The following is a 23,263-nucleotide window of genomic DNA, read 5'->3' on the forward strand; positions in this document are numbered from 1 at the left end:
ATAAGAATAACTTGGGTCAGTTGTGCACGTCTCAATCACGGGTTGTTGTCAATGAGCTATTAGCATTCTCCTCCACCCATTCTAGTGACATTGTTGTTGCATCCTCAGAACTGAATTTGTCCATCTTATCTAAACGGGACAATTAAATTGATACCGAGTAAAGTCTCATTTCCATCTCCTTTACCTAAAGTTGTCAATTTTAAGTTTTTAATCTTATTCAATTTAGTCTTGTTATTCAGTTTCAACCCTAATTTTGATTAACTACTCCCACTTCAATTAACCAACCTCCCGATAAATTTAGTTATAACCCATCACAATTCTATTATATCCATTTAATTTGTAAGTCATTTGGTACATTTAATACGAGGAATTAAAGGGCTTAGAGAAGTTCAATAATTCAAAGATTTTTTTATTGTGGAGATTATGTTGGGCGGCAATTGAAATTCTCATAGATGAAATCTCTTGATCACTCTTTAACAACGATTAATCCACAACGAAAAAAAATGAGAAAAATAACTATAGAAAAATAATGAAGCAAATTGCAAGTAGAAATTGATGTAAAACTAAATCAAAATAACAACATTTAAGAAAATCTTAAAAACTAAATTACTTAACTACTACTAATCATAAATGTTGACACCATTTTTTTTATAAAACGGGGTCGACTTAGGTTTTGAAAAATGAAAATGAAAAACGGGAGTCGCCACCAATATTTTTTGATGAGGTGTGATCAGGTCACCTCGTAAAAGTGGTTGTTTTTAATAAACAATTTAATTTTATTAAAACAACGATTTTGGTCCATGAAATTCAAAAAAATGGGTTCGGGAGTCAGTTACGTACGAGGAAGGATTAGCACCCTCGTAACGCCCAAAATTAGTACCTAGTTGATTAGTTAGTGTCTTTATGTCGAAAATTGAAAACTTTGAAGAATTTTAAAATACGATCCTTATTTTTTAAAAGAAAACTTATATAAATTAAGTTACGCGTTAAGATCCTCTCATTTTAGAAAGAGAAAACATCACGTCCAATGCGTTAGGGCACGATATTTTACCTCTTCAGAAATAAGCTTGTCTAAAAACTTGCACAATGTGACAACCCAAATTAGACCCCGGTCGGAATGTGGTTTCGAGACCACATTACCGAGCCAAAAATTTGTTTTTGTGTTTTGATTGCATAAATTTTTGTGTGACAGTGAATATATGAGAAATTAAATGCTTAATATTAGCTTTAGGATTGTGAATTAATTCAAAAAGGACCTAGTTGACGAAGTTAGAAAAGATGATAGATGAATTATAAGGAGTAATTAATAATAGGGTGAGGAAGCATGGCTTTGCATGTCAAATTGCCCATAAAATACATGGTGGCCGGCCAAGGAGTGATGATGCTCCACTCATTCTAATTTAATATGTTTTCTTTTGGTGAACAAATGATGGGGATAATAATAGGAAAGTGAACAAAAAAAAAAGGGTGTCATACTTGCCATCTCCTAGCCGAAAAACCAAGAAATAGAAGGGGAGAAAAACTTGGAAAGAATTCGGCCATTGCTTGTGCCTAGGAGGAGTGTTTGATGTTGTGGCATGAAAATGAGGGAGTTTGAATGCTTAATAAGGAGGGAAGAAGGAGTGTTCATGTTTTCTTTCTTTTGCAATTGTTGTAACTAGAGGAAGAAGAGGAAGCAAGATTCGGCCAAGGTGGTCCTTTAGATCAAGGTATGTTCAATGATATTTTTGGAAGCTTACACAACCTTTGGGTGATGAGTCTAGATTCTATCTATCCCATGGTTGGATTTGGGGTTGTTGGAGAGTTAGGATTCGGCTAAGGAGCTTAAAAAATTTAGTTGATACCTTGATGCTATTAGCATGCTAGTTACATGGATGTGTTAAGTTGCTTGTTATGTTAGCATGAAAGTTGAAAATTGTTAAACTATTTTGTTGGAGGTGCCGAATTTAGGACTAGGAAGAGAATGAGTATTCGGCTAACATAGTGGAAAGGTGGGTGTTGCCGATTGCTAGATTTAGACTATGAGAGTGGCTATAATGGACATTAAGATGTGGAACTTAAGAAATGTAGTTATATGTGGATTACATGATGTTACAAATAGATGTGAAAATATGCTAGATTAGGAAAATTCGATTAAGTATTCATGAGATGAAATTTCGGTGTTTAAATGATGTTATAGTTGACATTGCACATGTATACATACATTCGGCCATCTAATTGAGTATGAAGGTGGTGTTAAATCTAATTGTGATGCCCATTCCAAAGTATATATATATGCATATATATGTATATATATACAAGTATGCCCATTCGGGTTGTTACCTTTAATTATGTGTATAATCGACTAAATGGGTAATTAGTGAGGATGGTTGCCGAATATACAAACATACATATGCATGTGTAATTGAATTATTAATGTTTAGCAAGATGGCTAAACTAGTTGATTTATTGATTAAGCTCAAGGAGATAAAGGAGGAGAATCAAGCAAAGGCAAAGAAAAGATCACTGAGTAGCCGAGTTGGAACCGTCTTACCCAACACAAGGTAAGTCATTAAGCATGTAGTTGGTGTTATTTTAATGGTCATAATGTTTATGTATTGATGCTGAATGGAATGAATAAATATACATATATATATGTGCATGTACGTATGTGATGATGAAATTGTTGAATGAAAGAAAAGAGGTAAGATGTACTGAGTTGTTGATCTCGGCACTAAAAGTGCGGGATAACCATTTATGACCATGAGATTGGCGCTAAGTGCGCGGGATTAAATTGTACAGCACTAAGTGTGCGATTTGACTATGCGGCACTAAGTGTGCGAAATGAATATGATGCACTAAGTGTGCGAATTGACCATGCGGCACTAAGTGTGCGAGTTTGACTATGTAGCACTAAGTGTGCGATTTGATTACGTAGCACTAAGTGTGCGAGTTGATTATATAGCACTGAGTGTGCGGACTCAATATACAATCGTGAATCATTATGGACACTATGTGTGCGACACTATTGAGTCGATCGCGGACAGCGGATCGGGTAAGTGTCTTGAGTACGTGGCTAATAGGTGCTATGCTTATACTTGGTGTTAAGCTCGGTAAGTTCGAACCTATGTGACAAATATACTTGAAGTCACGTACATAAAATTTATCGTAGGATGGGTGAAAGGCCGTTTAGTCGTTTGATTGTAACGAAAATAAATTGATTTATGAAAATGCTTCAATGTCCTATTGATGAGTATATAGAATGTGAATGCATGAATTGATATGAAATTGAATCGATAGGTTGGAGGAACTATGGTATGGTTCGGTATGGATGGAGTAAATTGACTCGTTCCATTTTGTTTCCTCTTGTGATAATGTTATTGATGGATGGTAGTGCATTGCTTATGACTTACTGAGTTATAAACTCACTCGATGTTTCCTTGTCACCCATTATAGGTTGCTTGGACTCATCTATTTTTGCGTGGTCGGGCCGTCATCGAAGTCATCACACCGGATAGCAAGTTTTGGTACTTTTTTTCTTAGTTGGCTTAGAAGAACATTTTGGCATGTATAAGTTATTACGTTGTGTTTGAACTTTGGCATGTAAACTTTAAGCCATGCGAAAATGGCACGAATGTTAGATTGAGTTGGATCAAGGGTAGGCATGAAATGGACCTAGTTACTTTCGTAACAGATGCTGGTAGCAGCAGTGTCATGAGATTGAAAAATCACTAAAAATAGTAGGAGTGGAATTAATTGATGAATAAATTATGTAATCGAATCTCGATGAGTCTGTTTTCATGAGGAAGTAACGAAAAGATCATATGGGCAGTATATTAAGAGATAATCAGATTTTTGTGGGACAGGGCCAGAACGGTTTCTGGATTCCCTGCTCCGACTTTGGAAATTCATTACAAATTAACCAGAGATAATTAGGGGTCGTACCATATATGTACATATTCCTCTCTGAGTATAGTTTTCATAGAAACAAACGGCATCAGTATTGAAGCCCTGTGCAGGGAGATATTCAAGTCGTAATGGGCAAAGGTCAGTGTAGTCGACCCCTGCAACTTGGGAGACTTTGACTAATAAACTGTACTAATTGGCCCAACCAAAAATTCTAGAAAAAAATACATAGATGGGCACATGAGTCTAGTTTCTGGGAAAAATTACGAAACTGATTTTCGAGTTACGAAACTCAAGATATGATTTTTAAAACGACTAGTACGCAGATTGGGCAGTGTCTGGAAAATAAATTTTATAAGGGGTTAAAGTCAGTTAACACCTCGTGTTCGACTCCGGTGTCGGTTTCGGGTTCGGGGTGTTACATTTTATTGGTATCAGAGCTATGGTTTAGTCGGTTCTAGGACTACCATAGCACGTATGAGTCTAGCTATACATGCCTTAATGTTAATGTTTAAAATGGTGATGACTTCTGACGGTTGAAATGTTTTTGTTTTGGATTAGTAAATGGATCCCGGTGAAGAAAGAACCCTAGCGGATGACGTTGAGAGCGTAGCGGCTGCTCCTGCACAAGGGACGCCGCCTGTTGAACCTCAGTCATCTGCGAATAATCAAGGTGAGGGGGCTAAACAAGCCTTCTTTACCATGATGAATGAGTGGGTCGTGCAATATGCCCGAACCAACCCGGCTGTCCAACAATTCCCAAATTTGAATAATCCACCCCAAGAGCCTGTAATGCCATCAGTCGCTGATCCTGTAAGGCTGAGTAAGCCACCTGTAGACTTGATTAGGAAGCGTGGGGCCGAGGAGTTCAAGGCCATAGTAACTGATGATGCCGAAAGGGCCGAGTTCTGGCTTGATAACACCGTTCGGGTGTTCGATGAATTGTCATGCACACCCGACGAATGTCTAAAATGTGTTGTATCTTTGTTGCAAGACTCAGCCTACTATTGGTGGAGGACCTTGATTTCCATAGTCCCGAACGAGCGAGTAACTTGGGACTTCTTTCAAACGGAATTCCGAAAGAAATTTATTAGCCAACGGTTCATTGATCAGAAGCGTAAGGAGTTCTTGGAACTCAAGCAAGGCCGTATGACTGTATCTGAATACGAACATGAATTCGTAAGACTCAGTAGGTATGCCCGGGAGTGTGTAGCTGATGAGGTTGCTATGTGCAAAAGATTCAAGGAAGGATTGAATGAAGATTTAAAGCTACTAATGGGTATTTTGGAAATAAAAGAATTCGTAACACTAGTCGAACGAGCCTGCAAGGCGGAAGAACTTGGAAAGGAGAAGAGGAAGGCTGAATTTGAAGCTAGAGATTATCGTGAAAGATCAACGGGTAAAGCTCCGTTCTCAGCTGTAAAGAAGTTCAGGGAGGACATTAATAAGTCGAGGGCGACTGCGGGAATTTCCATCAGGGCAAGACCATCGATGGGCTCCCGAGCTACTTCGGTAGCTAGTGTGGGCAATAATCGTCACGAGAAACCTGAATGTCCCCAATGTGGAAGACGACACCTAGGTGAATGTTGGGGCAAGTCTACTAGCAGGGTCTGTTACGGATGCGGTTCGAATGACCACTTCATTAGAGATTGCACGGAGCTGGATGAGAAGAATAAGATTCAAGGTGCAAGACCTAGTGGAGTGACATCTAGAGGTAGACCACCGAGAATTTTAGGAGGCAGGGGTGGTAGTCAGAGGGGGGCCTCTGATACGGCCGATCGAGCCGAGAACCGTACTCCTGCTAGAGCATATGCCATTCGCGCACGAGAGGAGGCATCCTCCCCCGACGTCATCACTGGTACCTTCACTTTCTTTGATACTAATGTGATTGCATTGATTGACCCTGGTTCTACTCATTCATATGTATGCGAAACCTTAGCAACCAGTAAGACTCTACCTGTTGAGTCTACTGAGCTCGTAATTCGAGTATCAAACCCTTTGGGTCAATGCGTACTTGTTGATAAAGTGTGTAAGAGATGCCCTCTAATAATCCGAGAATCCTGTTTTCCGGCCGATTTGATGCTTTTACCGTTCGACGAGTTTGATGTTATTCTTGGTTTGGATTGGTTAACCGCGCATGATGCGGTTGTGAATTGCAAAAGCAAGACTATCGATTTGAGGTGCGCAAATAACGAAATAATCCGAGTTGAGTCTGTGAACTTAAGGGGGTTGCCAGCTGTAATATCAGCAATGTTGGCCCAGAAATATGTAAGGAAAGGGTGCGAAGCATACCTTGCGTATGTACTCGATGACAAGGAGTTAGAAAGGAAACCCGAAACGGTGCCGGTGGTCTGTGAATACCCGGATGTTTTTCCTGAAGAGTTACCGGGTTTGCCACCTGTTCGGGAGGTAGAGTTTTGTATTGAGCTTGTACCTGGAACTACGCCAATTTCGATCGCTCCGTATCGTATGGCACTAACCGAGTTAAAAGAGTTGAAAGCTCAGTTGCAAGAATTGACGGATAGAGGTTTCGCTCGACCGAGTTTCTCACCTTGGGGTGCACCAGTATTGTTCGTGAAAAAGAAGGACGGGACCATGAGGTTGTGCATTGATTATCATCAACTGAATAAAGTGACGATAAAGAATAAGTATCCGTTACCGCGTATTGATGATCTGTTCGATCAATTAAAGGGAGCATCGGTGTTTTCAAAGATAGATTTGAGATCGGGCTATTATCAGTTGCAGATTCGAGATTCGGACGTACCCAAAACTGCTTTCAGAACGAGGTACGGTCACTACGAGTTCTTAGTGATGCCGTTTGGGCTCACTAATGCCCCTGCGGTGTTTATGGATTTGATGAATCGGATCTTCAGGCCGTATTTGGATCGGTTTGTAGTTGTGTTTATTGATGACATCTTGGTCTATTCAAGAGATGAGACCGAACATGCTGAGCATCTGAGGCAAGTGTTGCAAATTTTGCGGGATAAGCAGTTATATGCTAAGTTCAGTAAGTGTGAGTTCTGGTTAAGAGAGGTTAGCTTCTTGGGTCATGTGGTATCCGCATCGGGTATTCGAGTTGACCCGAGCAAAATTTCAGCCATACTTAACTGGAAGCCTCCGAGAAACGTTACCGAAGTCCGGAGCTTTCTAGGGCTCGCCGGTTATTACCGATGATTTGTCAAAGGTTTCTCGATGATAGCCACACCAATGACGAAGTTACTTCAAAAGGATGTTAAGTTCGAATGGACGGAGAAATGTCAGAAAAGCTTCGATCAACTGAAAACTCATTTGACTGAAGCTCCAATTTTGGTGCAACCCGAATCGGGTAAAGAGTTTGTCATCTATAGTGACGCATCCCTACTTGGGTCGGGTTGCGTATTGATGCAAGAAGGTCGAGTGGTGGCCTATGCGTCGAGACAATTGAAGCCACACGAGAGAAATTATCCGACCCATGATCTCGAACTAGCCGCCATTGTGTTTGCATTGAAAATATGGCGACATTATTTGTTTGGTGAGAAGTGCCATGTGTTTTCGGATCACAAAAGTCTCAAATATTTGATGACTCAACGAGACTTGAATCTGCGACAAAGACGTTGGCTTGAGTTGTTGAAAGATTACGAGCTTGTCATTGATTACCACCCGGGAAAGGCTAATGTGGTTGCGGACGCCTTAAGCCGGAAATCACTGTTTGCTTTGCGAGCGATGAATGTACACTTGTCTGTTCTACCTGACAATGTGTTAGTAGCTGAATTAAAAGCCAAACCATTATTGACTCATCAAATTCGTGAAGCTCAGAAAGTCGATGATGAATTGGTTGCAAAACGAGCTGAGTGTGTTCCGAACAAGGAATCGGAGTTTCAGATTGATGATGATGGTTGTTTGAGGTTTAGAAGTCGTTTGTGTGTTCCAAGGAATTCGGAACTCATTCCGATGATTCTGAACGAAGCCCATTGTAGCCGAATGTCAATTCACCCGGGGAACACGAAGATGTACAACGACTTGAAACGTCGGCTTTGGTGGCATGGTATGAAGCGAGACATCTCCGACTTTGTTTCGAGATGTTTAATATGTCAACAAGTGAAAGCAGAACATCAAGTGCCTTCAGGGTTACTTCAGCCGATCATGATACCCGAGTGGAAATGGGACCGAGTCACAATGGACTTTTTGTCCGGACTGCCATTGTCCGCAAGTAAGAAGGATGCGATTTGGGTTGTTGTTGATAGGCTGACTAAGTCGGCTCACTTTATCCCCGTGCGTACGGATCTTTCATTGGATAAACTAGCCGAATTGTATGTCTCTCAGATTGTGAGATTACATGGAGTACCTATTTCTATCGTGTCGGATAGAGATCCGAGATTCACCTCACGATTTTGGAAGAAATTGCAAGAAGCTTTGGGTACCAAGCTGCATTTTAGCACCGCTTTTCATCCACAAACCGATGGTCAATCCGAGCGGATAATTCAGATACTTGAGGATATGTTGAGATGTTGCATCCTCGAGTTTAGTGGTTCATGGGAACGGTATTTACCCTTGATCGAATTCGCTTATAACAATAGTTTCCAATCAAGTATTAAGATGGCACCTTACGAGGCTTTGTACGGCCGTAAATGCCGTACGCCATTGTTTTGGACCGAGCTCGGTGAAAGTAAAATTTTCGGAGTTGATTTGATTAAAGATGCCGAACAAAAAGTAAAGGTAATCCGCGAAAGTCTGAAGGTAGCCACAGATCGTCAAAATCGTATGCGGATTTAAAACGAAAGGACATTGAATATCAGGTGGGAGATAAAGTGTTTCTTAAAGTGTCACCTTGGAAGAAGGTATTCAGATTTGGCCGTAAGGGCAAGTTGAGCCCGAGATTCATTGGGCCGTACGAAATTTCCGAACGAGTGGGGCCGGTTGCATATAGATTGATTTTGCCCCCTGAACTTGAAAGGATACACGATGTCTTTCATGTTTCGATGCTTCGACGCTATAGATCTGATCCTTCGCACATAATTAGTCCGTCGGAGGTTGAAATTCGAGCCGATATGAGTTATGAAGAAGAGCCGATGTGTATCCTAGCTCATGAAGTGAAGGAGTTGCGGAATAAAAGGGTTCCGTTGGTTAAGGTGTTGTGGCTCAAACACGGGATCGAGGAAGCAACCTGGGAACCCAAGAGCTCGATGAAAGAACGATACCCAAACCTATTTACCGGTAGGATTTTCGGAGACGAAAATTTCTTATGTGGGGGAGAGTTGTGACAACCCAAATTAGACCCCGGTCGGAATGTGGTTTCGAGACCACATTACCGAGCCAAAAATTTGTTTTTGTGTTTTGATTGCATAAATTTTTGTGTGACAGTGAATATATGAGAAATTAAATGCTTAATATTAGCTTTAGGATTGTGAATTAATTCAAAAAGGGCCTAGTTGACGAAGTTAGAAAAGATGATAGATGAATTATAAGGAGTAATTAATAATAGGGTGAGGAAGCATGGCTTTGCATGTCAAATTGCCCATAAAATACATGGTGGCCGGCCAAGGAGTGATGATGCTCCACTCATTCTAATTTAATATGTTTTCTTTTGGTGAACAAATGATGGGGATAATAATAGGAAAGTGAACAAAAAAAAAAGGGTGTCATACTTGCCATCTCCTAGCCGAAAAACCAAGAAATAGAAGGGGAGAAAAACTTGGAAAGAATTCGGCCATTGCTTGTGCCTAGGAGGAGTGTTTGATGTTGTGGCATGAAAATGAGGGAGTTTGAATGCTTAATAAGGAGGGAAGAAGGAGTGTTCATGTTTTCTTTCTTTTGCAATTGTTGTAACTAGAGGAAGAAGAGGAAGCAAGATTCGGCCAAGGTGGTCCTTTAGATCAAGGTATGTTCAATGATATTTTTGGAAGCTTACACAACCTTTGGGTGATGAGTCTAGATTCTATCTATCCCATGGTTGGATTTGGGGTTGTTGGAGAGTTAGGATTCGGCTAAGGAGCTTAAAAAATTTAGTTGATACCTTGATGCTATTAGCATGCTAGTTACATGGATGTGTTAAGTTGCTTGTTATGTTAGCATGAAAGTTGAAAATTGTTAAGCTATTTTGTTGGAGGTGCCGAATTTAGGACTAGGAAGAGAATGAGTATTCGGCTAACATAGTGGAAAGGTGGGTGTTGCCGATTGCTAGATTTAGACTATGAGAGTGGCTATAATGGACATTAAGATGTGGAACTTAAGAAATGTAGTTATATGTGGATTACATGATGTTACAAATAGATGTGAAAATATGCTAGATTAGGAAAATTCGATTAAGTATTCATGAGATGAAATTTCGGTGTTTAAATGATGTTATAGTTGACATTGCACATGTATACATACATTCGGCCATCTAATTGAGTATGAAGGTGGTGTTAAATCTAATTGTGATGCCCATTCCAAAGTATATATATATATGCATATATATGTATATATATACAAGTATGCCCATTCGGGATGTTACCTTTAATTATGTGTATAATCGACTAAATGGGTAATTAGTGAGGATGGTTGCCGAATATACAAACATACATATGCATGTGTAATTGAATTATTAATGTTTAGCAAGATGGCTAAACTAGTTGATTTATTGATTAAGCTCAAGGAGTTAAAGGAGGAGAATCAAGCAAAGGCAAAGAAAAGATCACTGAGTAGCCGAGTTGGAACCGTCTTACCCAACACAAGGTAAGTCATTAAGCATGTAGTTGGTGTTATTTCAATGGTCATAATGTTTATGTATTGATGCTGAATGGAATGAATAAATATACATATATATATATGTGCATGTACGTATGTGATGATGAAATTGTTGAATGAAAGAAAAGAGGTAAGATGTACTGAGTTGTTGATCTCAGCACTAAAAGTGCGGGATAACCATTTATGACCATGAGATTGGCGCTAAGTGCGCGGGATTAAATTGTACAGCACTAAGTGTGCGATTTGACTATGCGGCACTAAGTGTGCGAAATGAATATGATGCACTAAGTGTGCGAATTGACCATGCGGCACTAAGTGTGCGAGTTTGACTATGTAGCACTAAGTGTGCGATTTGATTACGTAGCACTAAGTGTGCGAGTTGATTATATAGCACTGAGTGTGCGGACTCAATATACAATCGTGAATCATTATGGAGACTATGTGTGCGACACTATTGAGTCGATCGCGGACAGCGGATCGGGTAAGTGTCTTGAGTACGTGGCTAATAGGTGCTATGCTTATGCTTGGTGTTAAGCTCGGTAAGTTCGAACCTATGTGACAAATATACTTGAAGTCACGTACATAAAATTTATCGTAGGATGGGTGAAAGGCCGTTTAGTCGTTTGATTGTAACGAAAATAAATTGATTTATGAAAATGCTTCAATGTCCTATTGATGAGTATATAGAATGTGAATGCATGAATTGATATGAAATTGAATCGATAGGTTGGAGGAACTATGGTATGGTTCGGTATGGATGGAGTAAATTGACTCGTTCCATTTTGTTTCCTCTTGTGATAATGTTATTGATGGATGGTAGTGCATTGCTTATGACTTACTGAGTTATAAACTCACTCGATGTTTCCTTGTCACCCATTATAGGTTGCTTGGACTCATCTATTTTTGCGTGGTCGGGCCGTCATCGAAGTCATCACACCGGATAGCAAGTTTTGGTACTTTTTTTCTTAGTTGGCTTAGAAGAACATTTTGGCATGTATAAGTTATTACGTTGTGTTTGAACTTTGGCATGTAAACTTTAAGCCATGCGAAAATGGCACGAATGTTAGATTGAGTTGGATCAAGGGTAGGCATGAAATGGACCTAGTTACTTTCGTAACAGATGCTGGTAGCAGCAGTGTCATGAGATTGAAAAATCACTAAAAATAGTAGGAGTGGAATTAATTGATGAATAAATTATGTAATCGAAGCTCGATGAGTCTGTTTTCATGAGGAAGTAACGAAAAGATCATATGGGCAGTATATTAAGAGATAATCAGATTTTTGTGGGACAGGGCCAGAACGGTTTCTGGATTCCCTGCTCCGACTTTGGAAATTCATTACAAATTAACCAGAGATAATTAGGGGTCGTACCATATATGTACATATTCCTCTCTGAGTATAGTTTTCATAGAAACAAACGGCATCAGTATTGAAGCCCCGTGCAGGGAGATATTCAAGTCGTAATGGGCAAAGGTCAGTGTAGTCGACCCCTGCAACTTGGGAGACTTTGACTAATAAACTGTACTAATTGGCCCAACCAAAAATTCTAGAAAAAATACATAGATGGGCACATGAGTCTAGTTTCTGGGAAAAATTACGAAACTGATTTTCGAGTTACGAAACTCAAGATATGATTTTTAAAACGACTAGTACGCAGATTGGGCAGTGTCTGGAAAATAAATTTTATAAGGGGTTAAAGTCAGTTAACACCTCGTGTTCGACTCCGGTGTCGGTTTCGGGTTCGGGGTGTTACACACAATAAAATTAAAAAGGGTATTCAATTGTTTAGGTCATATGAAAAATTGCAATCCAATACATTAGGACACAATTTTTCAAAATATTAAACATTGAATATCGCATTTATTTTGAAAAATCCTCGTCTCGAGAAAACAACATGTCATATCCAATGCATTAGGACACAATGTATTGAATTATGATACTGAGCTTTTTATTTGTGTTTTTATTTTAAAGAGCACCCTCTATTATTTAAATCCAACAAAAAAAATTAGAACCCAATACGTTAGGGTTCAATTCTCTCGAAGATCCCAAATACCGATTATTGCTTTTATTTTGAAATTTTTCGTTTTTGATAAATCCGAGTAAAAATGGATGTAAAATAATGATAACGATGATAATGTAAGTAAAATAACATGAGCAAAACAAAAGATAAATAAATAATAAGACCAACAAAAAAAACAATCATGTGGGCACAATAACAAATAATAAACAGAAAAAAACTAAAGCAAGAAAAATGACCATAATAGACACATAAATAAATAAATTAACAAAATTAACAAAATTACAAAAATATAAAAGATATATGTATATGTATAAAATTATGAAAATATGAAAAACATATGCATGTACACATATTTAAAACTATTATGCATGAAAATATATGTAAGTATGTATGTACATACATGTATATGTATATAACAATCATCAAATATAAAATATATATATGTAGGTAAATATATGAATTATATAATGTAAAGAATATAAACAAAATGTATATTTTAGAAGTATAAAGAATATGTAAGAATATATATATTTATGAAAATGAAATATATATAAATATGTATGTAGGTATAGGTAAATATTATAAAATATAAGTATATATATGTACGGGCATAATGCATATATGTGTATATATATATATGAAATAAAAATAAAGCTAAAATAACATAAAACTAATTAATATATTAATACAATAGTCCCAAATAAATAAAAAGAAAAGAAAATTAATAATTAATAATAATAATGAAAATAATAATAAAATAATTACTAAATAATAAAATTACTAAAAAACAGACTAAATCGAAATAGAAACGAAAATACTGGGCGAATTCGAAATAAAAAATAACAAAAAGGATTAAATTGCTACATGCGCCGAAAGAGGAGGGACCAAAATGGTAAATAAACTAAAGCCCCAAAACCCAGCGCTGCAACGGACTAAAATTAAACAAAATTAAAATTATGCAGCCAATTTAAAATAAAAGAAAATAACGAAAACTGGCCAAAAGTGCAAAGCATTGCAAAGTCGGAGGGACTGCGCGCGCAAATATCCCATTTGAAGAAAACACGCGGATCGTTTCCCAGGGTCGGATCACCGCACGAGTCAGGGCCAAAACGGCGTCGTTTTGGCGCCTGACCCTTAATAGCAAAACGGCGTTGTTTTAATAATGGAATTTAATCTAGATTTTCTTCAAAAAAAACATTTCAACCATTATTTAAAAAAAACAAAAAACCTTCATCATCTCTCTCAAACGTCCGGCCTTTGGGTCTTCTTAGCGCCGCCATAGCGCCACCGTGGGCGGTGGCCGGCGTTGCGCAAAATGGGCATTCTAGTCCCCATTTTAAGACCCAATCGAAGGCTAGATTCGTTTGGCCCTAAAATCAAGAGGAAGAACCCCCTAACTCGACTTTTTAGGGCCGATTTCACCGATGGGCAGACCCCGACAGCGGCGCAACCGAATGGCGAATCGGGTAAATCTTCCTTCTTTCATTCTATTTACTATTTTTATTTATATATATGCGTAAACAAAAAGAAAAGAGAATATAGAAAATAGATCTACAAAACCGAAAAGAAAAAAATTCACCTTGAATCTGTTTTTGCTTTTTATTTCTTTCTGCTAATGATTTTTTTTACGAAAATTGGAAAGAAGAGCCCCCCAAAGTTACATTTTTCGTTGGCTTTTATAGCCGATTTTGCTACTGCTTGTGTTGTCCTTTTATAGTAGATGGGACGTTTGGCGGCAGCGGCAGAAGTCCTAAAGTCAGCAAATGTGGCGCTAGGGTTTCAGACTTTCTGAAACCCTAGCTTGATTGTTGGGTCAGGTTTTGGGCCAATTGGGTTATTGGGCTTGTTTGGGTTGAGGGTTAATTGGGCTGGCTTGTAATTGGGTTGAGAGTTAATTGGGCCCAAGCATAAAATTGGCTGTAAAGCTACCCCTCTTTGCTCATTGTCGTGTAACGAGAATAGAGCAAAGACTAAGAAAGTCCAATTTTGCCCGGTCTCGCCGAGTCTTGACTTCTTGGTGCATTTCTTCTTCAGGTAGCCTCCTTCCCCTATTGGGTCTTGTTACTTTGACCCACTCCACTGTATCTTGTCGCTTTGATCCACTTCACTGCGGCTTCAGAGAGATGAGATCTGTGTCTCTTCGAGGAAACCTTTGCTATCTTCAGTCTGCTACACTACAACCTCAATCAGATGAGACTTGTAGCTTCAATTTGGTTTACTGTATCTTTAAGAAAATATAGTCTGATGCGATCTACTCTACTGCAACTTCAGAGAGATAAGATCTGTGGTTTTAATCCACTCCACTGCAACTTCAGAGAGATAGGATTAGTTTCTTTAATCTACTCCACTGCAACTTCAGGGAGATAAGATTGGGTACGATCTGCTCTACTGTAACTTCAGAGAGATAAGATCTGTGGTTTTAATCCACTCCACTGCAACTTCATGGAGATAGGATTTGCTATCTTCGATCTACTTCGCTGCCAATACATGAAGACAAGATCTGATTCTCTCAGTTTTAACGTTGGGGAGATAAGATTCGTTGTTTTTTGATTTGTTTCGCTGCTAGTACAGGAAGACAAGATCTACTATCTTTGATCTACTTCGCTGCCAGTACAGGAAGACAAGATCTGCTATCTTCGATCTACTTTGCTACCAGTACAGGAAGACAAGATCTGCTAACTTCGATCTACTTCGCTGCCAATACAGGAAGACAAGATCTGCTACCTTCGATGATTTGTTCTCTAGGAAACATGATCTGTATAATCTATTTTATAGACCTAATCATGTCTAGTGAGTAGGATGACATGATCAGAATGAATTAAATGCTCCTAACTAGACGTGCATGCATGAATGTAAAATGTCATGAAGATGATCCATTTTTAATGTTTGGGTTGTTATTCTTCGTTCTTCATCAAGGTTTTATTACCAACACATCAGAATGCTATCTTGTCCGATTGGTAATGCTCATATCTTACTTAATCAGATTGCCCCCACTGTAATCTTCAAAGCTCAATCCATTGTAACTTTGGGACATAAAATTTGAATCATTCTCCTCCCACTAAAATTTAGGAGTATAAGATCTGGTTTTTTCTCAATCCTCTCCTATTGCAATTCAAGGATACATGATGTGAATCTTTTTGGCTTTACACCATTCCCAATGTGTCATACCAAATGTTTATGCACCATTATAGCACTTTCTCTTCCGAAAAACCTCTTCCTATCCCTCGGTGATCATTGCTTGTTTGTTCATTGAAGCTTTGTCACCGACAGGATATCTTGTCATTTTGTTCCATCAATGTTTGGACAACAAAATCCGAAAGGATAGTCTAAATTTAAACTTTCCCTTCTTAGACAATGCAACCTTTAAACTTGGTGTGTTCTAAACAATAGTCCTGTTTCAGGTCCTTATATCATTTAAAAACTTCTAAAGTAATATGCAAAATTCCCTTGTGAAAGTATTATTAGTCCATTAATCATTCTTCCAATGCAACATGCTTGCAAAAAGATCATAACAATGGATAAAAATAAATTTGATTTGGAAGCAACTCAAAACGAATAAATTATCAAGAATAAAAGAGGAATTGATTGAGAACACATATCTTGAAAAAGAAAGAAGTATTCCAAGAACAAAAAATGCAATATATAAATAGTATGAAGGTTAGGTGCCCCAGATATCGCAGCTTGAACTTCTCTATACAAACTTTCTGAAGACCTTTTCGAGTTTGACATGTGTTTAGGAGATCTGCAGTACTTTGTGGATGCCCCAAGATGTCGCCTACCTTTCCTATAAATTCAGGTATGACAAGATCACCACATGCCCCATTCTGATCAAAATTTAAGCTGCCTTTTTCGGGCTTTCAACTCAAATCTCCTTTGGTCTAAAGGCATCCTTTACGGGTTTTCACCTTGGCCCCCTTTTTTTTAGAACTCAAAGCGCTCTTTGTGGGTTTTCACCTTGGTCCTCTTTCTTCAGGTGAAATACTTCTTAACTGAATTAGAGTTTATAGGATTTAGCAGGCTTTTACCATTCATCTCGCTCAAGATCAGAGCTCCTCTAGAAAAGGCCTTCTTTACAACATAAGATCCTTCCCAATTTGGCATCCATTTTCCTCTAAAATCTTTTTGTAGAGGAAGAATCTTTTTCAACACCAGGTCCCCTTCGTGAAATTCTCTGGGACGGACCTTTTTGTTATAGGCTCGCATCATTCGTTTCTGATACATCTGACCGTGATGAATAACTTTTAGCCTCTTTTCTTCTATTAGGTTTAGCTGGTCATATCGAGATTGAATCCATTCGGCCTCATCTAACCTTAACTCAGCTAACACCCGAAGAGAAGGGATCTCAACTTCAATGGGTAATACTACATCCATCCCGTAGACTAGAGAAAAAGGTGTTGCCCCAGTAGAAGTCCTAATAGATGTTCGATAGGCAATGAGAGCAAAAGGTAATTTCTCATGCCAGTCTTTGTAGGTTTCAGTCATTTTCCCTACAATCTTCTTGATATTTTTGTTAGCTGCCTCTACTGCACCATTCATTTTTGGACGATAAGGTGACGAATTAAGGTGTCTGATCTTGAACTGACTACAAACTTCCGCTATTAAGCTGTTGTTCAAATTCAACGCATTGTCAGATATGATCCTTTTGGGCATTCCTTATCAACATATAATCTCTTTTTTCAAGAACTTGTTGACTGCTGACTTCATGACATTAGCATATGAAGCAGCTTCCACCCATTTAGTGAAATAGTCAATAACTCTAAAATAAATCGATGGCCATTAGAAGCCTTTGGTGATATTGGCCCGAAGACATACATTCCCCACATGGAGAAAGGCCATAGAGAAGTCATAACGAGAAGAGGTGGAGGTGCATGGATTTTGTCATAATAAATTTGGTATTTATGGAACTTTTTGGCATAATTAATGCAATGTCCTTCCATGGTGGACCAATAGTACCCAAATCTCATAATCTGTCTGGCCATCGTGAAGCCGTTGGTATGCGTTCCACAGATACTTTCATGCATTTCTTCCAAATTTTTTTTGGCCTTCACAGCATCCATACATCTCAACAATACTTGATCCTTTCCCTTTTTATACAAAATATCTCCATCTAAGATATAATCAATGACCAATCTCCTCAATGTCCTCTTATCATTTTCTGTCGCATGATCAGGGTACTCACGATTCTTTAGATATCACAGTATGTCTTAATACCATGGATGGTCATCGTTTTCCTCCTCCTCAATACTGTAGCAAGGATCCGGAGCCTCATAAATGCTGATTTGAATAGGTTTCAGGTATTCTGATTTGTTTACTTTGATCATAGAGGCTAGAGTGGCTAAAACATCAGCCATCTGATTTTCGTCTCGTAGGAGATAACAAAAAGTGACTGTCAAATTCCTCGATCAATTCCAAAACTAGTTTTTGATAGTGGATTAACTTTGGGTCTTTCGTTTCCCATTCCCCTTTGAGCTAGTATATCACCAATGCAGAGTCTCCATATACTTCCAGTATCTTAATTTTTCGCTCTATGGCTGCCCGGATTCCCATAATGCAAGCTTCATATTCAACAATATTATTGGTGCAATCAAAATCCAATTTTCTAGTAAAAAGATAATGATCTCCACTAGGGGACACAAGGACTGCCCCAATTCCATTACCTATAGCATTCGAAGCTCTGTCAAAGCTTAGCTTCCAAGGGTGATTTTCATGGGAATCCTCTTCAGCGGTTGCAACATACATCAAATCTCCATTTGAGAAATCAAAATTTAGAGGTTCATAGTCTTCTAAAGCTCTGCTGGCCAAAAATTTTGCTATCGCGCTCCCTTTGACGGCTTTCTAATTTATGTAGACTATATCAAACTCGGAGAGTAAGATCTACCACCTAGCCATCCTCCCATTCAACACAGTTGACTCCGTCATATATTTTAAAAGGTCTAACTTTAAAATTAACCAAGTCGTATGATAAAGCATGTATTGCCTCAATCTCCGTGTTGCCCAAACCAGGGCGCAACATAACTTTTCAATGGGAGAATATCTCATTTCACAGTCAGTAAATTTCTTACTGAGATAATATATCGCCTTCTCCTTCTTCCCCGTCTCATCATGTTGACCTAGCACACATCCCATAGAGTTGTCGAACACTGTTAAATACAGGATCAGTGGTTTATCTAGCCTAGGTGGCGACAACACTAGAGTATTGGTCAAATATTGTTTTATCTTGTCGAAAGCCTTATGGCATTCTTCATTCCACTCATCCGGATTATGTTTCTTTAGAAGATGAAATATGGGGTCACATTTCTCGGTCAGTTACGAAATAAACCGAGCAATGTAATTCAATCTTCCTAAGAAACCTCGAACTTCTTTCTGGGTGCGTGGTGGAGGCAAATCTCGAATTGCCTTGACTTTGTCTGGATCAACTTCAATCTATTTTTCACTGACTACAAACCCCGGAATTTTTCCCGACCTAGCTCTGAAGATACATTTGGCTGGATTAAGTTTGAGTTGGAACTTTCTCAATCTTAAGAACTACTTTCTTAAGACTCGCACACGTTCTCTTTCCGTCCGGGATTTTGCGATCATGTCATCAACATATACTTCAATTTCCTTATGCATCATATCGTGGAAGAGGGTCACCATGGCTCTCTGGTATGTGGCTCTCGCATTTTTCAACCCGAATGGCACCACTTTATAACAGAAAGTCCCCCTTAAGGTTATGAACGTGGTTTTCTTCATATCTTTAGGATGCATTTTAATTTGGTTATATCCCGAAAAGCCATCCATGAAGGAGAATAATGAGTTCCTCACCGTGTTATCCACCAGGGTGTCGATGTGAGGCAAGGGAAAATTATCTTTCGGGCTAGCCTTATTCAAATCTCTGTAATCTACACACATTCGTACATTCCCATCTTTCTTAGGGACGGGTACAATATTGGCTACCCATTCTGAGTATTTGACCATTTGTAGGAACCCAGCATCAAATTGCTTTTGAACCTCTTCTTTTATTTTTAGTACAACATCAGGCCTCATCCTCCGGAGTTTTTGCTGAACTGGCTTGCAATCCTCCTTTATAGGAAAACGGTGAACTACGATATCGGTACTTAACCCTGGCATATCCTGGTATGACCATGCAAGGACGTCTTTGAGTTATCGAAGTAACTCAATAAAGTCTTGTTTTGCTTCTTCAGTCATGCATGTTCCAATCTTCACCATCTTTCGCTCCTCTAGGGTTACAGTCTCCACCATTTCCTTGTGAGGTAGGATTTGTTTCTCCTCCTACTTTACCATCCTCAATAAGTCTGGAGATAGGTTACAATCTCTGTTATCTTCAAAGTCATGAGACCTCTCTAAACACATATCCCGCTCAAAAGGATTTTCTGATTCCATAGTAGAGTCACTCACGTCATTGATATCCAAGGACCTGTTATAGATACCAAAGAATATAAAAAGAATGTATGAATTTAAGAATATCTATTTATATGGTATGTTGATGAATTTATGAATGAATGATTTGGGAAGAAAATCCAAGAGAATGAAAGAATCCAAAATGACTATTGGTGCAAAAATAATGAAAGAATCGTGAAAGAATATCTGCTCAAAAATAATTGTAAAGACATATTCCATTAAAATAACGATGTTTAGATATATGCCCATTTCAAAAAAAGTTTTCATTGTTCTCTAGGCTAAAACAACAAACATGTTTTGAATATTACTCTGAGAAAGCTCTAAAAACTTCAGGTATTTCTTCTGCAGTCCAATTATTTAGAACACTCCCAGGTTCATAGGGACATATATCTAACATAATCCCCTTTTCTTTCGTATCTTCATGTATGACATTGATGCTCTCCTCCCTCAGCACAATTTTTTTAGGATGAATGATCCCCCCCAATACAAAGGTTTTGGATATGTGAGGAATTATCATTGGTTCCAGTTTAACTTCCTTTCCATTTAGGCGTGCCCTTCTCCTTTCTTGCCTTTTTTCCAACTCTTTCCTTCTCTGCCTAATGTCTGGCTTATATCCTAAGCCAAAGCAATCTTGTTTTTCTTTCAGCACTGGAGTCTCAGTTCTTCCTTGGAGACATCTCCCTAATCCTTTTCCGGGTAATGCTCCTCTTCCCACTAACAATTGCAACCCCATCTTTGTGGTCTTATATATTTTTGGCATGGGAATTTTGCTCCCCTCAGAAATAAATGTTGCATTTACAAACTCCAAAGATCGAAAGGAGCATTCAACTGCATCATCATTGGCTTCCAAGTAAGGTGCGTCATTAGCTACAGCTGCTATGATATCCTCTTCAGCGTTTATTGTCACCAACCGACCCTCTGACACTAACTTCAGCTTCTGATATAACGATGATGGTACAGCCCCCGCCGAATGTATCCATGGCCTTCTTAATAAGCAATTATAGGAAGGTCTGATATCCATTACAAGAAAATCCACCTCGTAAATAGTTGGATCGATCAACAAGGGTATCTTGATTTTTCCTATGACCTTTCTTTCTGTGTCATTGAATGCTCTCACTATATTCTGACATGTCTTCATATGTGAACTATCCATAGGCAACCTGTTAAGTGTGGATAAGGGCAATACATTCAATATTGACCCGTTATCTATCAAAACTCCTGGCAAGGTATACTCTGTGCATTGGGTGGTAATATGCAAAGCTTTAGTGGACCCCATGCCTCCAGGTGGTATTTCGTCATCGTTGAAGAAGATAAAGTTATCAGCGCTTATGTTGTTGACCAACCAATCTAACTTGTTGACAGAGATGTCATTGGCCACATAGGTTTCATTCAGCACTTTCATCAACGCCTTTCGATGTACTTCAGAGCTCAAGAGCAAGGCTAACACGGATATGCGGGCTGGTTGTTTATGCAATTGCTCCACAACACTATATTCACCGTGCTTCAGGAATTTGAGGAACTCCTTGGCTTCTTCCTCTTTCACTGGCTCGATGATAGGTAACGTAGGCTTGGCTTCTTTTTCTTTCTCTTGCTCCGTCACTATGGTCTTTCCCTTTACTGGCTCGGCTGGAGGACTTATCAAGTCGTAGCGCTTCCCACTACGCGTATAAGAACCCATGACTTGATCATATTTCATAGCACTGGCTAAAATTTCATTTTCTTGGACAGTTGTGTTGCACGCGTAGCTCCACGGGACTTTCTTGTTATTTTTGTAAGGGAAGGCTTCGGGCTTCTTGATTATTATTTTGGGCGTTACTGATACCTCCACCTCGTTCTTCCTTGGTTGCAAGATAATGACCACAGGATAGCTTATTTTCGAAACCCTTGTTGTTAGTTCTGACGAGCATATGCTTTCTCCTTCCTCAATTTTTTCATAGAACTCCACTTCCTTATTGTCCATCATGCTTTGAACTAAGGTTCTGAATTCTGTGCATTCTTGGATCTCGTGCCCTTTTTCGTGATGAAATTTGCAATAATTTTTCGTCTCCCTGCATTTCTCCTCTAAATTTAAACTGATTAACCTCCTTTCCACCATTTTCTTCCAGACCCATTTCAAAGGGGTTCTTACTTCCGCAATATCTACCATGACATTCCTCTCCGTGTTCCCAGTTATCATGTTTACCCCTTTATCAGTATGGTTAGGTAACAGATTTTTCACATTGGGCGAATCATCAATCTTGACAACGCCTATGCTAATTAGCCTTTCAACCAGCTTTTTGAAGCCTGTGCAATTTTCTATTGAATGTCCCGTAATCCCCGCATGATAGCCGCATTGTGCATTTGCGTCGTACCATTTAGGGTACGGAGGTTGTAGGGGTTTTAAATAGAAATGGGAAACAATATGTGCATCAAACAAACTTTTATACAACTCCTTGTATGGTACCGGAATTAGCGTGAACTGGAGCTTTTCCGTGTTCTGTCTTGCGCTGGATTCTTGTCTTGATGAACCCTGTTGATTAGCAGCCACCTTTCCTGGTTGGTTCACCATAATCGATTTTGAGTAGCCCTTGTTATAGGTACTTACGTTGTTCACCTCATTCTCCTTTTTTTTCGGAACCAACCTTTGGTTACTTTCTCCAGCCTCAATCTTCCCACTCCTTATGGCGTTTTCAATCATTTCTCCATTCATAATTATGTCAGAGAAGCTTTTCGTGGCACTTCCCAACATATATGTGATAAATGGTGCCTTCAGTGTGTTAATGAAAAGTATTGTCATCTCTCTTTCCAATAGCGGAGGCTGGACTTGAACGACAACCTCCACCTTTGCGCATATTGCCTAAAACTTTCGTTTCTTTTTTTTCTCCATATTTTGCAAGGTGATTCTATCAGGGACCATATTTGCCACATGACTGTACTGCTTCATAAATGCTTGTGCTAAATCCTTCCAAGAACTAATCTGGGCACGACTCAATTGATTGTACCCCTTAGACGCTGCCCCTGTGAGGCTATCTTGAAAGTAGTGTATAAGCAATTGGTCATTGTTAACGTATCCAGTTATTCACCTACAAAACATGGTGATGTGGGCTTTAGGACAATTGGTCCCATTATATTTCTCAAAATCTGGCATTTTAAACTTATGGGGAAATGCCAGATCCAGGACCAAACTCAAGCTTCCAGCATCAATCCCTTGGTAATTCTCACCACTTTCCATAGCCCTGAATTTTTCTTCGAGCCATTTATATCTCTCCTCCA

General features: G+C 38.9%; 1 protein-coding gene across 1 annotated transcript; it reads right to left on the bottom strand.

The window, feature by feature from the left end:
* Positions 1–18,079: 18,079 nt before the first annotated feature.
* LOC121218411 (uncharacterized) lies at positions 18,080–22,688 on the bottom strand. Its single transcript, XM_041095585.1, has 2 exons — positions 20,499–22,688; positions 18,080–18,445 (listed from the first exon to the last, which is right to left on the bottom strand). Exons 1-2 carry the CDS (start codon positions 22,686–22,688, stop codon positions 18,080–18,082), a joined length of 2,556 nt encoding a protein of 851 aa, XP_040951519.1.
* Between the last annotated feature and the right edge of the window lie 575 nt (positions 22,689–23,263).

The sequence above is a fragment of the Gossypium hirsutum genome, chromosome D06 (assembly GCF_007990345.1).
Source record: "Gossypium hirsutum isolate 1008001.06 chromosome D06, Gossypium_hirsutum_v2.1, whole genome shotgun sequence".
NCBI lineage: Eukaryota > Viridiplantae > Streptophyta > Magnoliopsida > Malvales > Malvaceae > Gossypium > Gossypium hirsutum.